The 13,094-nt window shown below is 36.7% G+C and overlaps 1 protein-coding gene across 2 annotated transcripts; it reads right to left on the bottom strand.

Moving 5' to 3' along the window:
* Positions 1-1,214: 1,214 nt before the first annotated feature.
* Positions 1,215-12,749, bottom strand: LOC106071521 (kielin/chordin-like protein). Of its 2 annotated transcripts, none has more exons than XR_008780007.1 (3): positions 12,615-12,749; positions 2,770-2,895; positions 1,215-1,461 (listed from the first exon to the last, which is right to left on the bottom strand). XR_008780007.1 is itself a non-coding variant. In XM_056042968.1 (3 exons), exons 1-3 carry the CDS (start codon positions 12,676-12,678, stop codon positions 1,442-1,444), a joined length of 255 nt encoding a protein of 84 aa, XP_055898943.1. In that variant the 5' UTR covers positions 12,679-12,745; the 3' UTR covers positions 1,215-1,441. The 2 variants fall into 2 exon arrangements, 1 of the variants encoding a protein (XP_055898943.1); XM_056042968.1 differs by having other exon boundaries at positions 2,770-2,940; positions 12,615-12,745.
* Between the last annotated feature and the right edge of the window lie 345 nt (positions 12,750-13,094).

The raw sequence follows: 13,094 nt of genomic DNA, 5'->3' as shown, positions 1-13,094 counted from the left end.
ATTAGTTGATTAACTATTGGTAATTATTTTTTGTTTCGGATCTCAAACAAGGGAAAGAAATTTTCCTTTACTAATAAAGAGGTCTAAGTTGAATTAGTCCCCGTTAACTATCAAACCCATTATCATAAGCAGCTCCCTGGCACAGTGGTTACCGTGTTGACTTGTAGAGGCTGAGGAGGCCTTACTTAGCCCTCGAGTTTGAATTCTGGTCGCTCACTTTTTTTTAATTCTTTTACACATTTAAAAAGCGATCACCCAGGTACCCCCTTTTTTCTCTCCCTATCCCTTTCCAATATGTCCAGACAACTGATAGGATCACAGCCAATTGAAAATAGCTAGAAGCATGAAATTACTCTAAACATAAAAAATTGGTAAACATATTTTCTCTGAGTCTCTTTCTTTCTGACTCTCTCATTTTTCTCTCTGTCAAATTTGTAAATGTGCAAAATGAAGGCAACACGACAGGTTATTCCAAGTATTTTTTTTATCTCGCAGGATGAGCAGTGGCTGAGTGGTAAAGCGCTTGGCTTCCTAACCGGGTGGTCCTGAGTTCGAATCTACGTGAAGACTGGTGGTTTTTGAATTTTGAGATCTTTAATCGCCTCTGAGTCCTCGCAGCTCTAAAGGTTACCTGACATTAGTTGGGGAAAAGTGAAAAGGAAAAGGGGTCGTCGTGCTGGCCACATGACACCCTCGTTAACCAAGGGCCATGGAAAAAAGATGACCTTTACATCAACTGCCCCGTAGATCGCAAAGTCTGATAGTGGTGGCGAAGAGAAAAAAAAATCTGGTAGACATGTAAGAATTCGTATAAAGGTCGCTATTCACGTGTGAGATTTAAATTTTAAAAAGCCAGTTACAAAGAATGGAGCAGAAAATAATAGAGCTACAACAGATGGGGTAAAATATTTAGGTCGCTTCTGGGTCTACTCGTCACGTGAAATAATATGCTTATCCTTAATCGTCGGTGTATATAAAAACAAAATTCGACTTAATAATAAATCATAAAAAAAAATAATACACTTTAACAACCAGGACTGTCTTTTAATAACCACTTTGATTGGATAGTGTGCAATTAATTGGGGATTTGAGATTGCTAATTATCCTGTGTAAATAGACTCGCTACCTAACCCACATTCAAAGTATTTATTACCAAGTGAAGGATGGCAACTAATTAAAAATATATATATATAATTAAAACAACGATAACCAGATATATTTTTTCCATATTACAATTTTATTTCTTTTATTAAAAATCTAGGTTTTTCTCTAAAACAAACTAAAAATTTTATTTTCTAAAGCTATTTATTTTAAAATACAAAGAAGAAGAGACAATACAGCAGCAAAGTTGGAAAGTCTGTTGTTTTTTGTTTTTTATTAAACGTATGTATCTTTATGTATGTTGATTCAGCTCTAACTATCGCATCAAGTTCTGTATTTCCTAGGACAAGACGGGACGGTCTGAAATGAAAAAAAAAATATTTGTAGATTTCGATTACTTTTAATAACATAACATGACATGTTCCTATATAAGACTGAGACTAAGACTGAGACTGAGACTGAGACTGAGACTAAGACTAAGACTAAGACTAAGACTAAGACTAAGATTGAGACTGAGACTGAGACTAAGACTAAGACTAAGGCTAAGACTAAGACTAAGACTAAGACTAAGACTAAGACTACTTTATTGATCCATGTGGAAATTGATTGTGATTACAAGGACTTTTTTTTCCACATATAAAGACAACACAACCGAAACATACACATAAATAGAACAGTCACAACATAAAGAGTTCATTCAGCGACTACACACAAGCATCTTTGTCCTTTTCATGTTTCCTGATCAACGAGTGGCGTTGATATAGTCTGACCGAGTGAGGTACGAACGAGTATTATGTACCGCTCCGTTCTTGTAGCCGCCCACTTCGCGACGACTCGACGGAGTTCACAAAAGACTTTGTAAATACTTTCGCCGAGGATCACATTTACAGGAATATACAATTTCCTTTCACTTTCTGCATTGTACATCAAATGTGTTATGCTTTAGAATATTTTTCTGCATTTTTCCTCCTGTAAACTTAATCAGAGTTATCTCCCGGAGTAGACCCAGAAACCCCATAAGTAACAAAAATTGCTGACATTACTTCCGTACAGCACGTGAAACGAAGCGGGTGGTCCATTATCCCCGTACAAGGACAGTCCAAATGCCGCATAAGAACCAGTTCTCTCTCTTTCAAATCCTTGTCCCCATCACCCTTCACGCAGAGCGCGACATCCCAGAAAGATGGGGAAGAACTTTATTTTATCTGTTTCTTTTTATTTTCTCTCTCATAATTTAATTGTTTTCAATTCAAACTAAATCAAAGCTGATCAAGTGAACATAAGGGCCAAATAGGAACCCCAACATATAGAAAAAATACTTTCTTCCCAAAATACTAAACTTATCTAAGGGAAATAACTCCAAACTTACAACTGTACCTTTCTATAATATAGAAGTTATTTCCCTTATTCGATTTCATCTAAGAATTACTAGCGTTTACACTTAATAAATTCATTGGTTAATTTTATTTTTTTAATTCATGTATGTTTTGTATGGTGTAATAAATAATTGTATAACGTTTTCAAATTTACCAAAGACTGGGTGTGGGAGAAAGCTATTTATATCAAACGACGATTTGAAAAGTAGTTTTTATTCATAATTATTAGTTAATGCATCTCACTATTTGCGAATAAAAAAAAAATATGTATACTAATTTTGTATTAACTTACCATTGTCTGCCCGTGGGCATCCCATCCTGTTGCAGTATACTTCACCATTACCACACCAACATCGGTTACATGGGTCTGGGGTCCTTTCACCATCAGCATACTCGACGCCCTCAATCACACAGGGGGCTGCATTGAACATTGTAGACAAAACGTTACCAGCACAAGATTGGTCTATATATGTGAGGTCAAAACACAGGTCTAGTCATTTTATTGTACGCTATCAGTTCTAAAACGCTACTACTGACTATAACCCTGTAATCCCTTCTTGTGGGTCAGTATGGAAATTTATATGTTTTAAAAACATTTCAACGTAAGTTAAATTTTTTTTTTTTTTTTTCGTAAAAGGTCGTAACCTATATAAAAAAAAAAAAAAAAAGTTCGACAACTCATTAAGTAAATATTAAATTAAAAAACCACTCTTCGTCAATTTGTTTTTTTCCCAGAAATTTCACCGCACCTATGTGATCGTTTAATACAAAGCACCTATTTGGAGACAGGGGATACTGGGTTCCCCAATCCTAGCGAGGTCGAAGGCTGAGCTCACGAGAGATTCCGTGTTTCTATAATGTACTTCCACCAGCCGTGATCGCGAGCGTAATGTGGGACGGTGTGGCGGGAAGAACGGTTTAGAGGAGCTTTTCTTTCAACCTTCACACTTAGAATTCTCTTCTCTAGAATGTGCAGTGCTCTCCCCTTAGCTTTTCCTAGCAGACGTTTCCACGAGGGCGCCACCATTATGCCCCCGGGGGATACGAGTTGATGTCACTTGCAGTAAATGAGCCGCAGTACTAATTTTTTTCTCTAAAGGTTTGACCCCTGACCCTCGCATAACCTTTCTTTACAAATTTTCAAAGTGCCACAGTCCATGCATAAATTGTCTACACTCTACAATGCGGATGGTTTGGTGTGTATAACAAGGTATTAATACTTCAAAAATTAGACTCTTAGTAAAGATTTAATTATTTTATCACGATTACGAATGCTCCAGATTATTAATACCATGATTGTTAGGTCCTCTGAAAGCTATTACGTTGGACTTTTAGAAAGTGTCCAACATTTAAAGAGTGCGATAGAAAAAAAGCATTGAGAAACCTGGAGAATAAGAGAAGCTGTTTCATTACTCTTCATGTGCTCATTTTTTCCCAACAGTAAAATGCTTGGTTTCATTTAAGTGGACCTGGAGATTATACAAAGCGCGGAAATGTGTATCCAGAAAAGTCATTGTTTGCTATTTCCTGTTTGTGTTGTCTAGGAAAGGGAAGTCTATCCCAGCATACATTATGGAGTAACGAAAGAATATATAACTGTTATGTAGTGTGTGTGTGTGTGTAGGGGGGTGTTTGCGTGCATGGCCGGCCCTAACAAGCGCGGGGCCCTATGCGAAACGGATTGCGCGGGGCCCAGTCTGGGTAAGGATAAGGATAATACGTGAGAATAAAGATTCTGTATTTGAAAATAAATTCGTCTTTACATTTTATTCATTTTTTTACTAAGTACAATATCATGATCAAGTTAACTTTACGAGCCTTGCGTGTTGCGAAGTCATACAGTATATCATCCAAAATTCTGTTTTCTACATAGATCACGCTCAAAAGCAATACCAAGTATTGCCAAATTGTTCAATCTATCTTCGTGAATTATTGATCTCTTGTAATTGAATAACACCCCAATAGGACAATTTTTGTCTATTTTTTCGAAATATTTTTATGATTTCGGGAGATTTCCTTGAGCCTTTTGTAAAATCATGAGGCCTCGGGGACCCTGTAATTTAAGTTATATTTGTTTAATTTAATAATATTCATATATAATAAACGCGGGGGTCGTTGATAGTGCGGGGCTCACTGCGGTCGCATAGGTTGATAAGACCAAGGACCGGCCCTAGATGTGTCCATGGAGTTTAAGTTTGCTTTGTTTTTGACAATGTTTAGCTGTTCCTCGTGGGGTCCAATGGCTGTATTCATCCTGTTTCCAATCTCTTCATCTGTGATGCGGTTTTTATCAATGCATGCTTACAGAGTTTACTCAAATCACACAGCTACCAATTCATTGACTTAAAGGAAAGGTCGTCGCTACAGTTAAAACGCACACACGTCTCACTTGACTGATTGCACGAATACATTGGACACACAGTGGACACACAATGGACACAAATTGGACATGACCTTCCGACCCACTGGATGCACCATTTTATTTCTGCATGTCGGAGAAGAGCAGGGGCGGACTGGCAATATGGGCAAACGGGCAAATGCCCGGTGGGCCGGTACCAAATGGGCCGGTCTGGTCCGAAAAAAAAAATTTCAATATAAAAAAAAGTGACAGCAGCAAGACACAAAGGCCCGAATACGTTATTCTTATTACAATTAATTTTGTTTGAAATTCAATAAGAATATCAACAACAAAACAATACACAACACACTGTACGTATTATCATTTGCAAAACGTTAGACCGTACTTTGTGCTATGCACGAGCGGCATGGACTGCTTTGATGTCTTCGAGGCTGTGTTTGGCCTGATCATTTCGCTGGTCGGCATGGACCTTTGATGGCATTCTTATTTTTTTTTTTTTTGCTCCTTCCCTACCCCGTCTTTAAATGATTCCAATGAAATTTAACCAAAAAAGAGGGATGAGAGAGGTTAAGTTACAAAACACCCGACAATTAGCTCTTTAACAATACTAAATAGAAAGTAACTTTAACACATAAATACAGCCGCAAAATTGCAAACCACCCAACTTATTCACAACTCAATATGGGTATAAAGCTCTACTTTCTGCGATTTGAAAAGAGAAAGTAAGTTTCTTTTTTTTATTTTTAATAACATAGATCTAAAAATATTACACTTAAGGCTTATTTATTTAATAAAAAAATAAATCTAGATCTAAATCAATTTTTATACTTTTATTATTAATGGCAAACTTATGCTTAGTATGAAGTCATTAATGATGAAAATAATTACAATAATTTATATAGCGCTGTCACATACGATATTTAATGAAAGGAGATTTGTATTTTAAATAATGGGTCATGGTATATTCATATACAAATCGCGTTTTTAAGAATGTACTTGGAGGAAGCAAGAGCTTTTCACATTAAGTAAGTACCTCTCTAACCGTTCTGCTTTCTCTTATCTTTTAATGGAATGGGTTGCCTGGGTCAGCCAGGAAAACCAATGATTTAGCATATTTTAAGTCACAGATCAACATGCGTGATTAGATTGACACATGAAATGCGTAAGACGTTACAATCTTATTTTTTGAAGAAACGTCAGTTATCTATAAGTAATACCAAAAAGCTTGAAACTCATTAGGCTGCTATTGTATTGTTTATAGTTTTCAGACTACGTACATGTATAAATAGAATACATTATCTAATCCTACGAATGCTTACATCCAGTTTTCGATGCGTTATCAAAATTTTTATATTTTGTAGAGAATTAGGCTTACACCTAAAATATAACACATGGGCGTAGCCGGGAGGGAAGGGTCTTCAAACCCCACTTGCCTCTGACCTCATTGTCTGAAAGGGAAACTTTACTTACAGCCCCAGTGCAGCCAACGTAAGCAAACTACAGTTTCCAAATTTCATGAGCGTAGCCAAAAGGGGTTTTGTGGTTTCCCTTCCCCCTCCAGTACAAAAACTAAAGCATTTTACCATTTTCTACCAGTCGCTGGACTCCATTGAATAGCAGATTTGGTTTTTGAATTTTTTAAGCGGAAGAGTAGCAGGCTAATTGCATTGTAGATACCTCAGAATATGCATTTTAAAGCTTAAAATAACGGAAATAATGCTGAAACCCCGGAACCCACTGGGGGAAACTCACAGCGCTCCCCCGGATTCCCTAGCTGCCCTTTGGTGGTGTGTACTGTTTTCCACTAATTATAGGAAGATAGTATTCTAGGGTAGAAAAATGTTTGAATAAATGAAAGATCAGAATATAATGAAGATAAATTACATATACACACACTAATGTAGGCATATATATATATATAAATTGAGGAGTGGGGTAAAAATCCCCCACCCCCCAAACGAAAATATATGACAAGCAATATGTGGGCCGGTTTATGTGATAATGCCCGGGCCGATTTTGATACCCAGTCAGCCCCTGGACAAGAGTAAGAGACAAGTAACTTTTGAGAAGAAGTAATCTTCTCTGTACTCACCCGTCATTAAATAGCAGGGCCGGACTTAACCATTGCGGGGCCCTATGCGAAACGGATTGCACAGGGCCTAGTTTGGGTAGGGATACTGATAATATCGACGTTTAATTTGTACACCAATATTCTACCCCAACTCCCACCCCTAACACGCAAACTCGATAATACTTACTTTTACAATAGATTAAAAAGTAGACTTTGTTATTAAAGATAGGCTCTAGAAATGTACAGCCCATTTTATTATTTTTTTTGAAAACATATTTTAATTTATCTTCGGAGAGGCATTGCTCAACATTTATTTTATATCAGAACTGTCAAATTTCTTTCATGACAGGCGGCTTGGGAACGAGAGAGCTGGAGATCACTTTCAAAGGCCGCGGGATAAACATTTAAGGCCAATAGGAAATGTATTGCCGAGGACAGACGTCGACGGCGAAAAGAAAATCTAAATCTAATGAAATGGAAAATGGTAATGTCTACGTTGTTTGTGGCATAATATCAAGGTCGCTTCTGGGACTACGTAACCAAGTGAAATACTGCATGCCTAATTAATCTTCGGACTCGAAGACAAGCCTTATTTTCATTATATTGAACGAATCCCAACTGCTATAAAAGATTTACACATAGCCTAATTCATTTAAGCGAAGCAAAGCATTGCATTGACCGGAAGTTGTTTTTTTTTTCGTGATAGCTTGTTGTTTGAGACACGGAAAAAAAAAGTTTGACCTAGACCTTGAGTGGAAGCAGACGTGTTGTTATTGGTGTTCTTGTGTGCAATATTTCTTTTTCAATCATCTTCTTTTTTTTGGATAATTTAATGTGATTCAACCATGGAACTATACTATTGGATATTCCTTACAACTTGGATTATTGAGACAGCACGGATTATTGAAGCAGATTGGATTATTTATTACGCAAAGGTAGGACTGTTTTCTTAGAAGCAAAATAGAAGAAAGACCAACATTAAACCTCATAAGATTTTATTCGCAGATTTGTATGGCTACTGAATTGTCGGGATAGCTTGTATAGTATAGGCAAGGAGATTCGAGAACTAGATTATAATCTAGATCTAAATGTAGACTAGGCTTGATATATAGATATATAGATCTAAATGCTTATAACACAAATTATTGATGAAATCTTACAAATAATGAAGAAATATAGATCTAGATTTATTGACTCTAGTCTATTTGTCATTATAACTGTTAATTTGTATATCTAGAATGTGATCAAATCTATAAACAATGAGTCTAGGCACTATTAGGGCATTGTCAGGTCTTCGATCGATCCTCAATAATATGTAGATCTATTCTATATTTTTTAAAGTCTATCTGCTAGAATCTAGATCTTCTTCGTTCTCTAGATCTAACTTAAAGCTAAAATGCAAAGTTCTTGCAGAATATTTTTTTCTTCTATTTTCTTCTTTTTTTTTACACATAGGCCCCTAATCTAAAAGATCTTACCCGCCCCAAGAACCTTTTTATTATTTATTTTATTATACGCACGCACTGAAAACACACATCAGGGCCGGTCTTAGGCATAGGTAAACATGCAGCAACCTATACCTCAGGCCTCCAATTATTCGGGGCATCGCAAAGGACTTACAACAATTACAGCAATTTTTTAAAAAGAAAAATAGCAAAACTTGTGCCCAAAGTTACTGACTAGGTTTTAAAAAAATTGCTTACATTTTTTCCCGCTTTTTATTTTATATTTTTATATTTCATTTGGGGCTATCAAATTAAATTTGCCTAGGGCCTCCAATTATCTAAGGCCGGTACTGAACACTCTCACGCACACACATATAACGCACGCACGCGCACACACATACACATTCTATGATGCTATTTTCTATCTCCTGCTCCAATTGACGTCTGCCATTGTAAGCTTGGAGAGAGCAGTCTGATAAGCCGTAAGGTAAGTGAAACTCTCAGGCATTCACAACAGTTTTTACTGCATCGCTTTAAACAATAACTGCACATACAACACCACAATATAACCCCCTCCCCCCCCACACACACTTTTAAGGCCCATGTATCTCTAATAACCTTGCCCTGATTTGTATGTTCTCTTTTGCATGTTTCTTTTTTTTACTCTCTTTTTTCTTTATCAAATTCTCATGTTTTTACTTTCATTTCATTATATTATTGTGTTACATTATTAGTTTGAATGTTACATTTCATTTCTTCAACGTCTTTTTAATTCTATTACGTAGAAATAGTTAAAAACTTGTATTATATTTTTTTCTGTATAATAATACCCCCATCTCCCAGCTATTTAGATCTATAATATGGCCAAGCCATGACTAATAATCAGGGGCGGACTAGGTGTGAAAATCGGCCCGGGCATTTCTATAAAATTCGGCCCACAAATTCTCTATCATGTGATTGGCATCCATGTCGAGGTGTATCGGTCCTTAAAAATCATTGTTAAGTTTGATAATGTATCGATATGCATGCATACACTGAACTCTATATCTTAACGAGCAATGTAGCGTCTTTTTAAATCAGCAATTATGTAGGCCCTAAAAAGATGAAGCCTACTAGTAGCACTGTCTACATTCTACATTTTATTTTCGGAAAATGTGTTTGATTAAAAGAGTATTACACTGTAGTGTCTGTGAAAGACTTTTTGTTTAAACACGACGCTCAGAGGGCCTTTTATAAAAAAATAATAATAATAACATAATAAGGTTATTATAAAACCTTTAACAACTTGATATGTGCCATAGTGACTTCGATCAGGCATTTCGGTGGCCCTACCGGCCCATTTGGGTACCGGCCCACCGGGCATAAATGCCCATATAGCCAGTCCGCCCCTGCTAATAATAAGTATTGTTGTCAACTCAGCTTCATAAGAATCCTTTAGATTTCTGCATATTTAGTAAATGTATTTCTTTCTTAAATTATTTTTATTTAGATTATAACTTATAACATTATCAACGAAAATATGTCTTCAACTCTTTTAATTTAGATTATCTATATATACAATTCTCTTCTTCCCTCAAGAGATTTGTCGAGTAGTAAGGAGTAGAGGAAAGATTACTCTGCGGATAGTCCACGAGAAAACAAGAGGGGAAGGGGAGAACACGTAGTCACAAAAGAGCAGGGCAGGACCGTTGTAATATTACTCTTTTTTTTTTTTTATTTCTACCTCACGTTAAAAAAAAAGGGGGGGAGGGGGAAAGTAATCTACTCTGTAGAAACTATCGAGGCGACAGAGCACTCTCGAGATTTTGGACACAATGGAAAGATCACTCTTTTATTTTATAATAATAATTATTATTTTTCTCCTTGTTCCTATGAAACTTATTTTTATTTCCCCTTAATTTGAAGGCAGCACATTTGACACGCATCATTTCACTCTAGACACGTCTGATGCACACGGAAACAGAGACGTGCAGACGGCACTCATGAACTGACACGTCTGACCCAGCGGGTCATTCTCTTCCCACCCACCGACCCCCATTTCAAACAGACCACAATAGTATTCAAAATTTCAGCGGGAAAAAAATGCTATCATAATAGTTATAGCGGGTTGTGGACAAGATCAATCTGCCTTTTGAAGTTACGACTTATGTTTGAAATGAACTATTGTTTTGGTCACTGCTATGATGCCACTTTTAGCGCTTTACGGGTGTGTAGGAAGGTCCATCTCAACTTCAAGTTCTGTTTTTTTATTTGGTTCTTTTTTTTTCTTCCACACAATCCAGAGTTAAAATGTACATTTGTTTTGTTTAGTACAATATTTATTTTATTGAGGTAAGTTTTGAGTGAGGATTGGACTTTGTAGCCATCTTCGAATTTATAGTACAATAGGAAAATGGCCGAGGTTCCCGCGTACCCGGCCTACGGCCGAGACTCTAGTCCGCGAGTTCGGAGTGACCCTATCACTGGAAATGACAGTAAGACCGCTGCCATCCCCCGTCATCCTGCGAGAGGTTTGGACTAGGATGTTGATAATCTCCAACGCCGTAGGAACATCCTAAACATGTAACACATTTTACAAACAAACGTAATAGTTCTGATTCGCTTAAAATACATTTTTGTTCGAAGTATGTAAGTTGAGCTGTGTGTGTCGAGTACAAGAATGTTTAGTTGGCCTCCGTCAGTCGTAGAACGATTATGGTTCATCTCGAACACTTTTTTTCATGTGACTGTGGAGCAGGGCCGGTCCTACGGGTTGCGGGGCCCTATGCGAAACGGATTTTGCGGGGCCTATTTTGGGTTGTGATAAGGATAAATAAGTGAAAATTAAGACTTTGTATTAGAAAATAAATTCGTCTTTGCATTTTATTTATAGTTTACTAAGTACAAAATCACTGTCAAAAATTAACTTCACGAGCCATCTACAGTAGATAGTAGTTTTTCAACAAAAAGCCGATAAACATTCAGATCTGCCTTTTAGATTTACTATCGACTAACAAAATATCGCCGTTTTTTTTATAGATAAAAATCTATATTTGTATGCCAGTGACTATTAAAGTAAATTAAGTATAATAACTTCTTGTTTTGGTTCATATTCGGCTTATTATTACATTTTTATTAAATTTTTTAATCGCCAGTAGGATTGGCGTTTTCCATATTGAATGACACCCCGAAATGATAATTGTGTCTGTTTTAAGGAGATTTTCATCAGTTTTCAGAAGATTTTAATAATTTCAGGAGATTTTCATGACTATTTCTTATATTTGATAATTTCAGGAGAATTCCAAGAACCTTTAATATTAAGTTAAAATGGTTTAATATAATAATTTACACATAGAATTCGCATCGCGCGGGGCCTATGAAAGCGCGGGGCCCACTGCGGCTGCATAGGTTGCAGTGGCCTAAGACCGGCCCTGTTTGCGTGTGTCTATGTGTGTGTTACTATGGTGACGGTGGGAAGAGTTTACCAATTAGTTTTGAATGATGCAACATATGAGGGGATTGTCGTCACTTGGTCTTAGTTACGGGAGACGACTCCAGAACGTGAGACTAAAGGGTTGTGTAATTGTAGTGGGTTAGATTTTGTTAAAGAATATAATTACTAAAGACTAGTCCATTTATTTTATTTATTATCAACTTCATTTTGTCTATATTATATTAATATATATATTTAGTATTATTCACAGGGAAGCTATTCAAGTTATTTAGTTAGTTTATTAGTTAAGAGTTAAAAATACTCTGGTATGACAAAGTAGAAAACACCAAACTGTGGGAGATGAGTGGACAGAAAAATTTAAAAGTACAGATCTTAGAAAGGAAGTGGAGATGGATTGGTCACACCCTTAGAAAAGATACCAGCAACAGAGCTAGATAGACCTTAGAGTGGAACCCCCAGGGAACAAGACGCAGAGGAAGACCAAAAAGAACATGGCGAAACAGTGTACTTGAAGAAGCCGAGAGGACCGGGAAGAGCTGGGAAACTATCAAAAAACTAGCAAGAGACCGTGGAGAGTGGCGTGTTTTTGTCGAGGCCCTATGTTCCATGAGGAACTCAAAGGAATGATGATGATTAGTTAAGAGTTAGTTACGCATATAACGGTTTAGTTGTCTACCAGTATTTTAGTGCTACAAGTCAACGACCGTCAACAACAATAATATCGTTATCAAGCTAATATAAACTATAAATGCATCAATGTAGTTCTACAGCCCACGAAGGAATTGATCTGGGCTACTACGTAACATAAAAGTACAAACACGTTTCCTACCATCCTGCGCCATCATGGTGGCGACGCACAACAGGGTCACAAGGAGAATGAGAGCAGTCTTCATGGTTGAAGTGATGGTCTTGCAGTTTGAGTCTATCACACGGTGGCTAGTGTACGAGTACCCTGTAGTCAGAGCTTATATACAAGTGTAGAGATGGTGACAGGTTGAGTAATTAGTGAGAGAATCGGTTACAGAAACAAATAATCTCCCCTGATTACGGTAATTAAGTTCACAGTACTGTTGTCTCTCTTAACATAGTTTCGGCAAAATGTCACGTGACAAGATTTATTGGTAACATTTATTTCAGAATAATAATAATTATTATTATTATTGAATCTCATTCCTTGCCTATGCAAAGTTGTATTAATACAAACTTTTAACTTGATCCGAGGTTGGGTGTGGCAGAAATAACGTGTTCCACTTTTTCTTACCACACAGACAGACAGACAGAGTTCATATAAGCTTTGTAATACAACATT

This window comes from Biomphalaria glabrata, chromosome 10 (genome assembly GCF_947242115.1).
Source record: "Biomphalaria glabrata chromosome 10, xgBioGlab47.1, whole genome shotgun sequence".
In the NCBI taxonomy this organism is placed as follows: Eukaryota; Metazoa; Mollusca; class Gastropoda; family Planorbidae; genus Biomphalaria; species Biomphalaria glabrata.
This window is presented reverse-complemented; position numbering and strand designations above follow the sequence as displayed.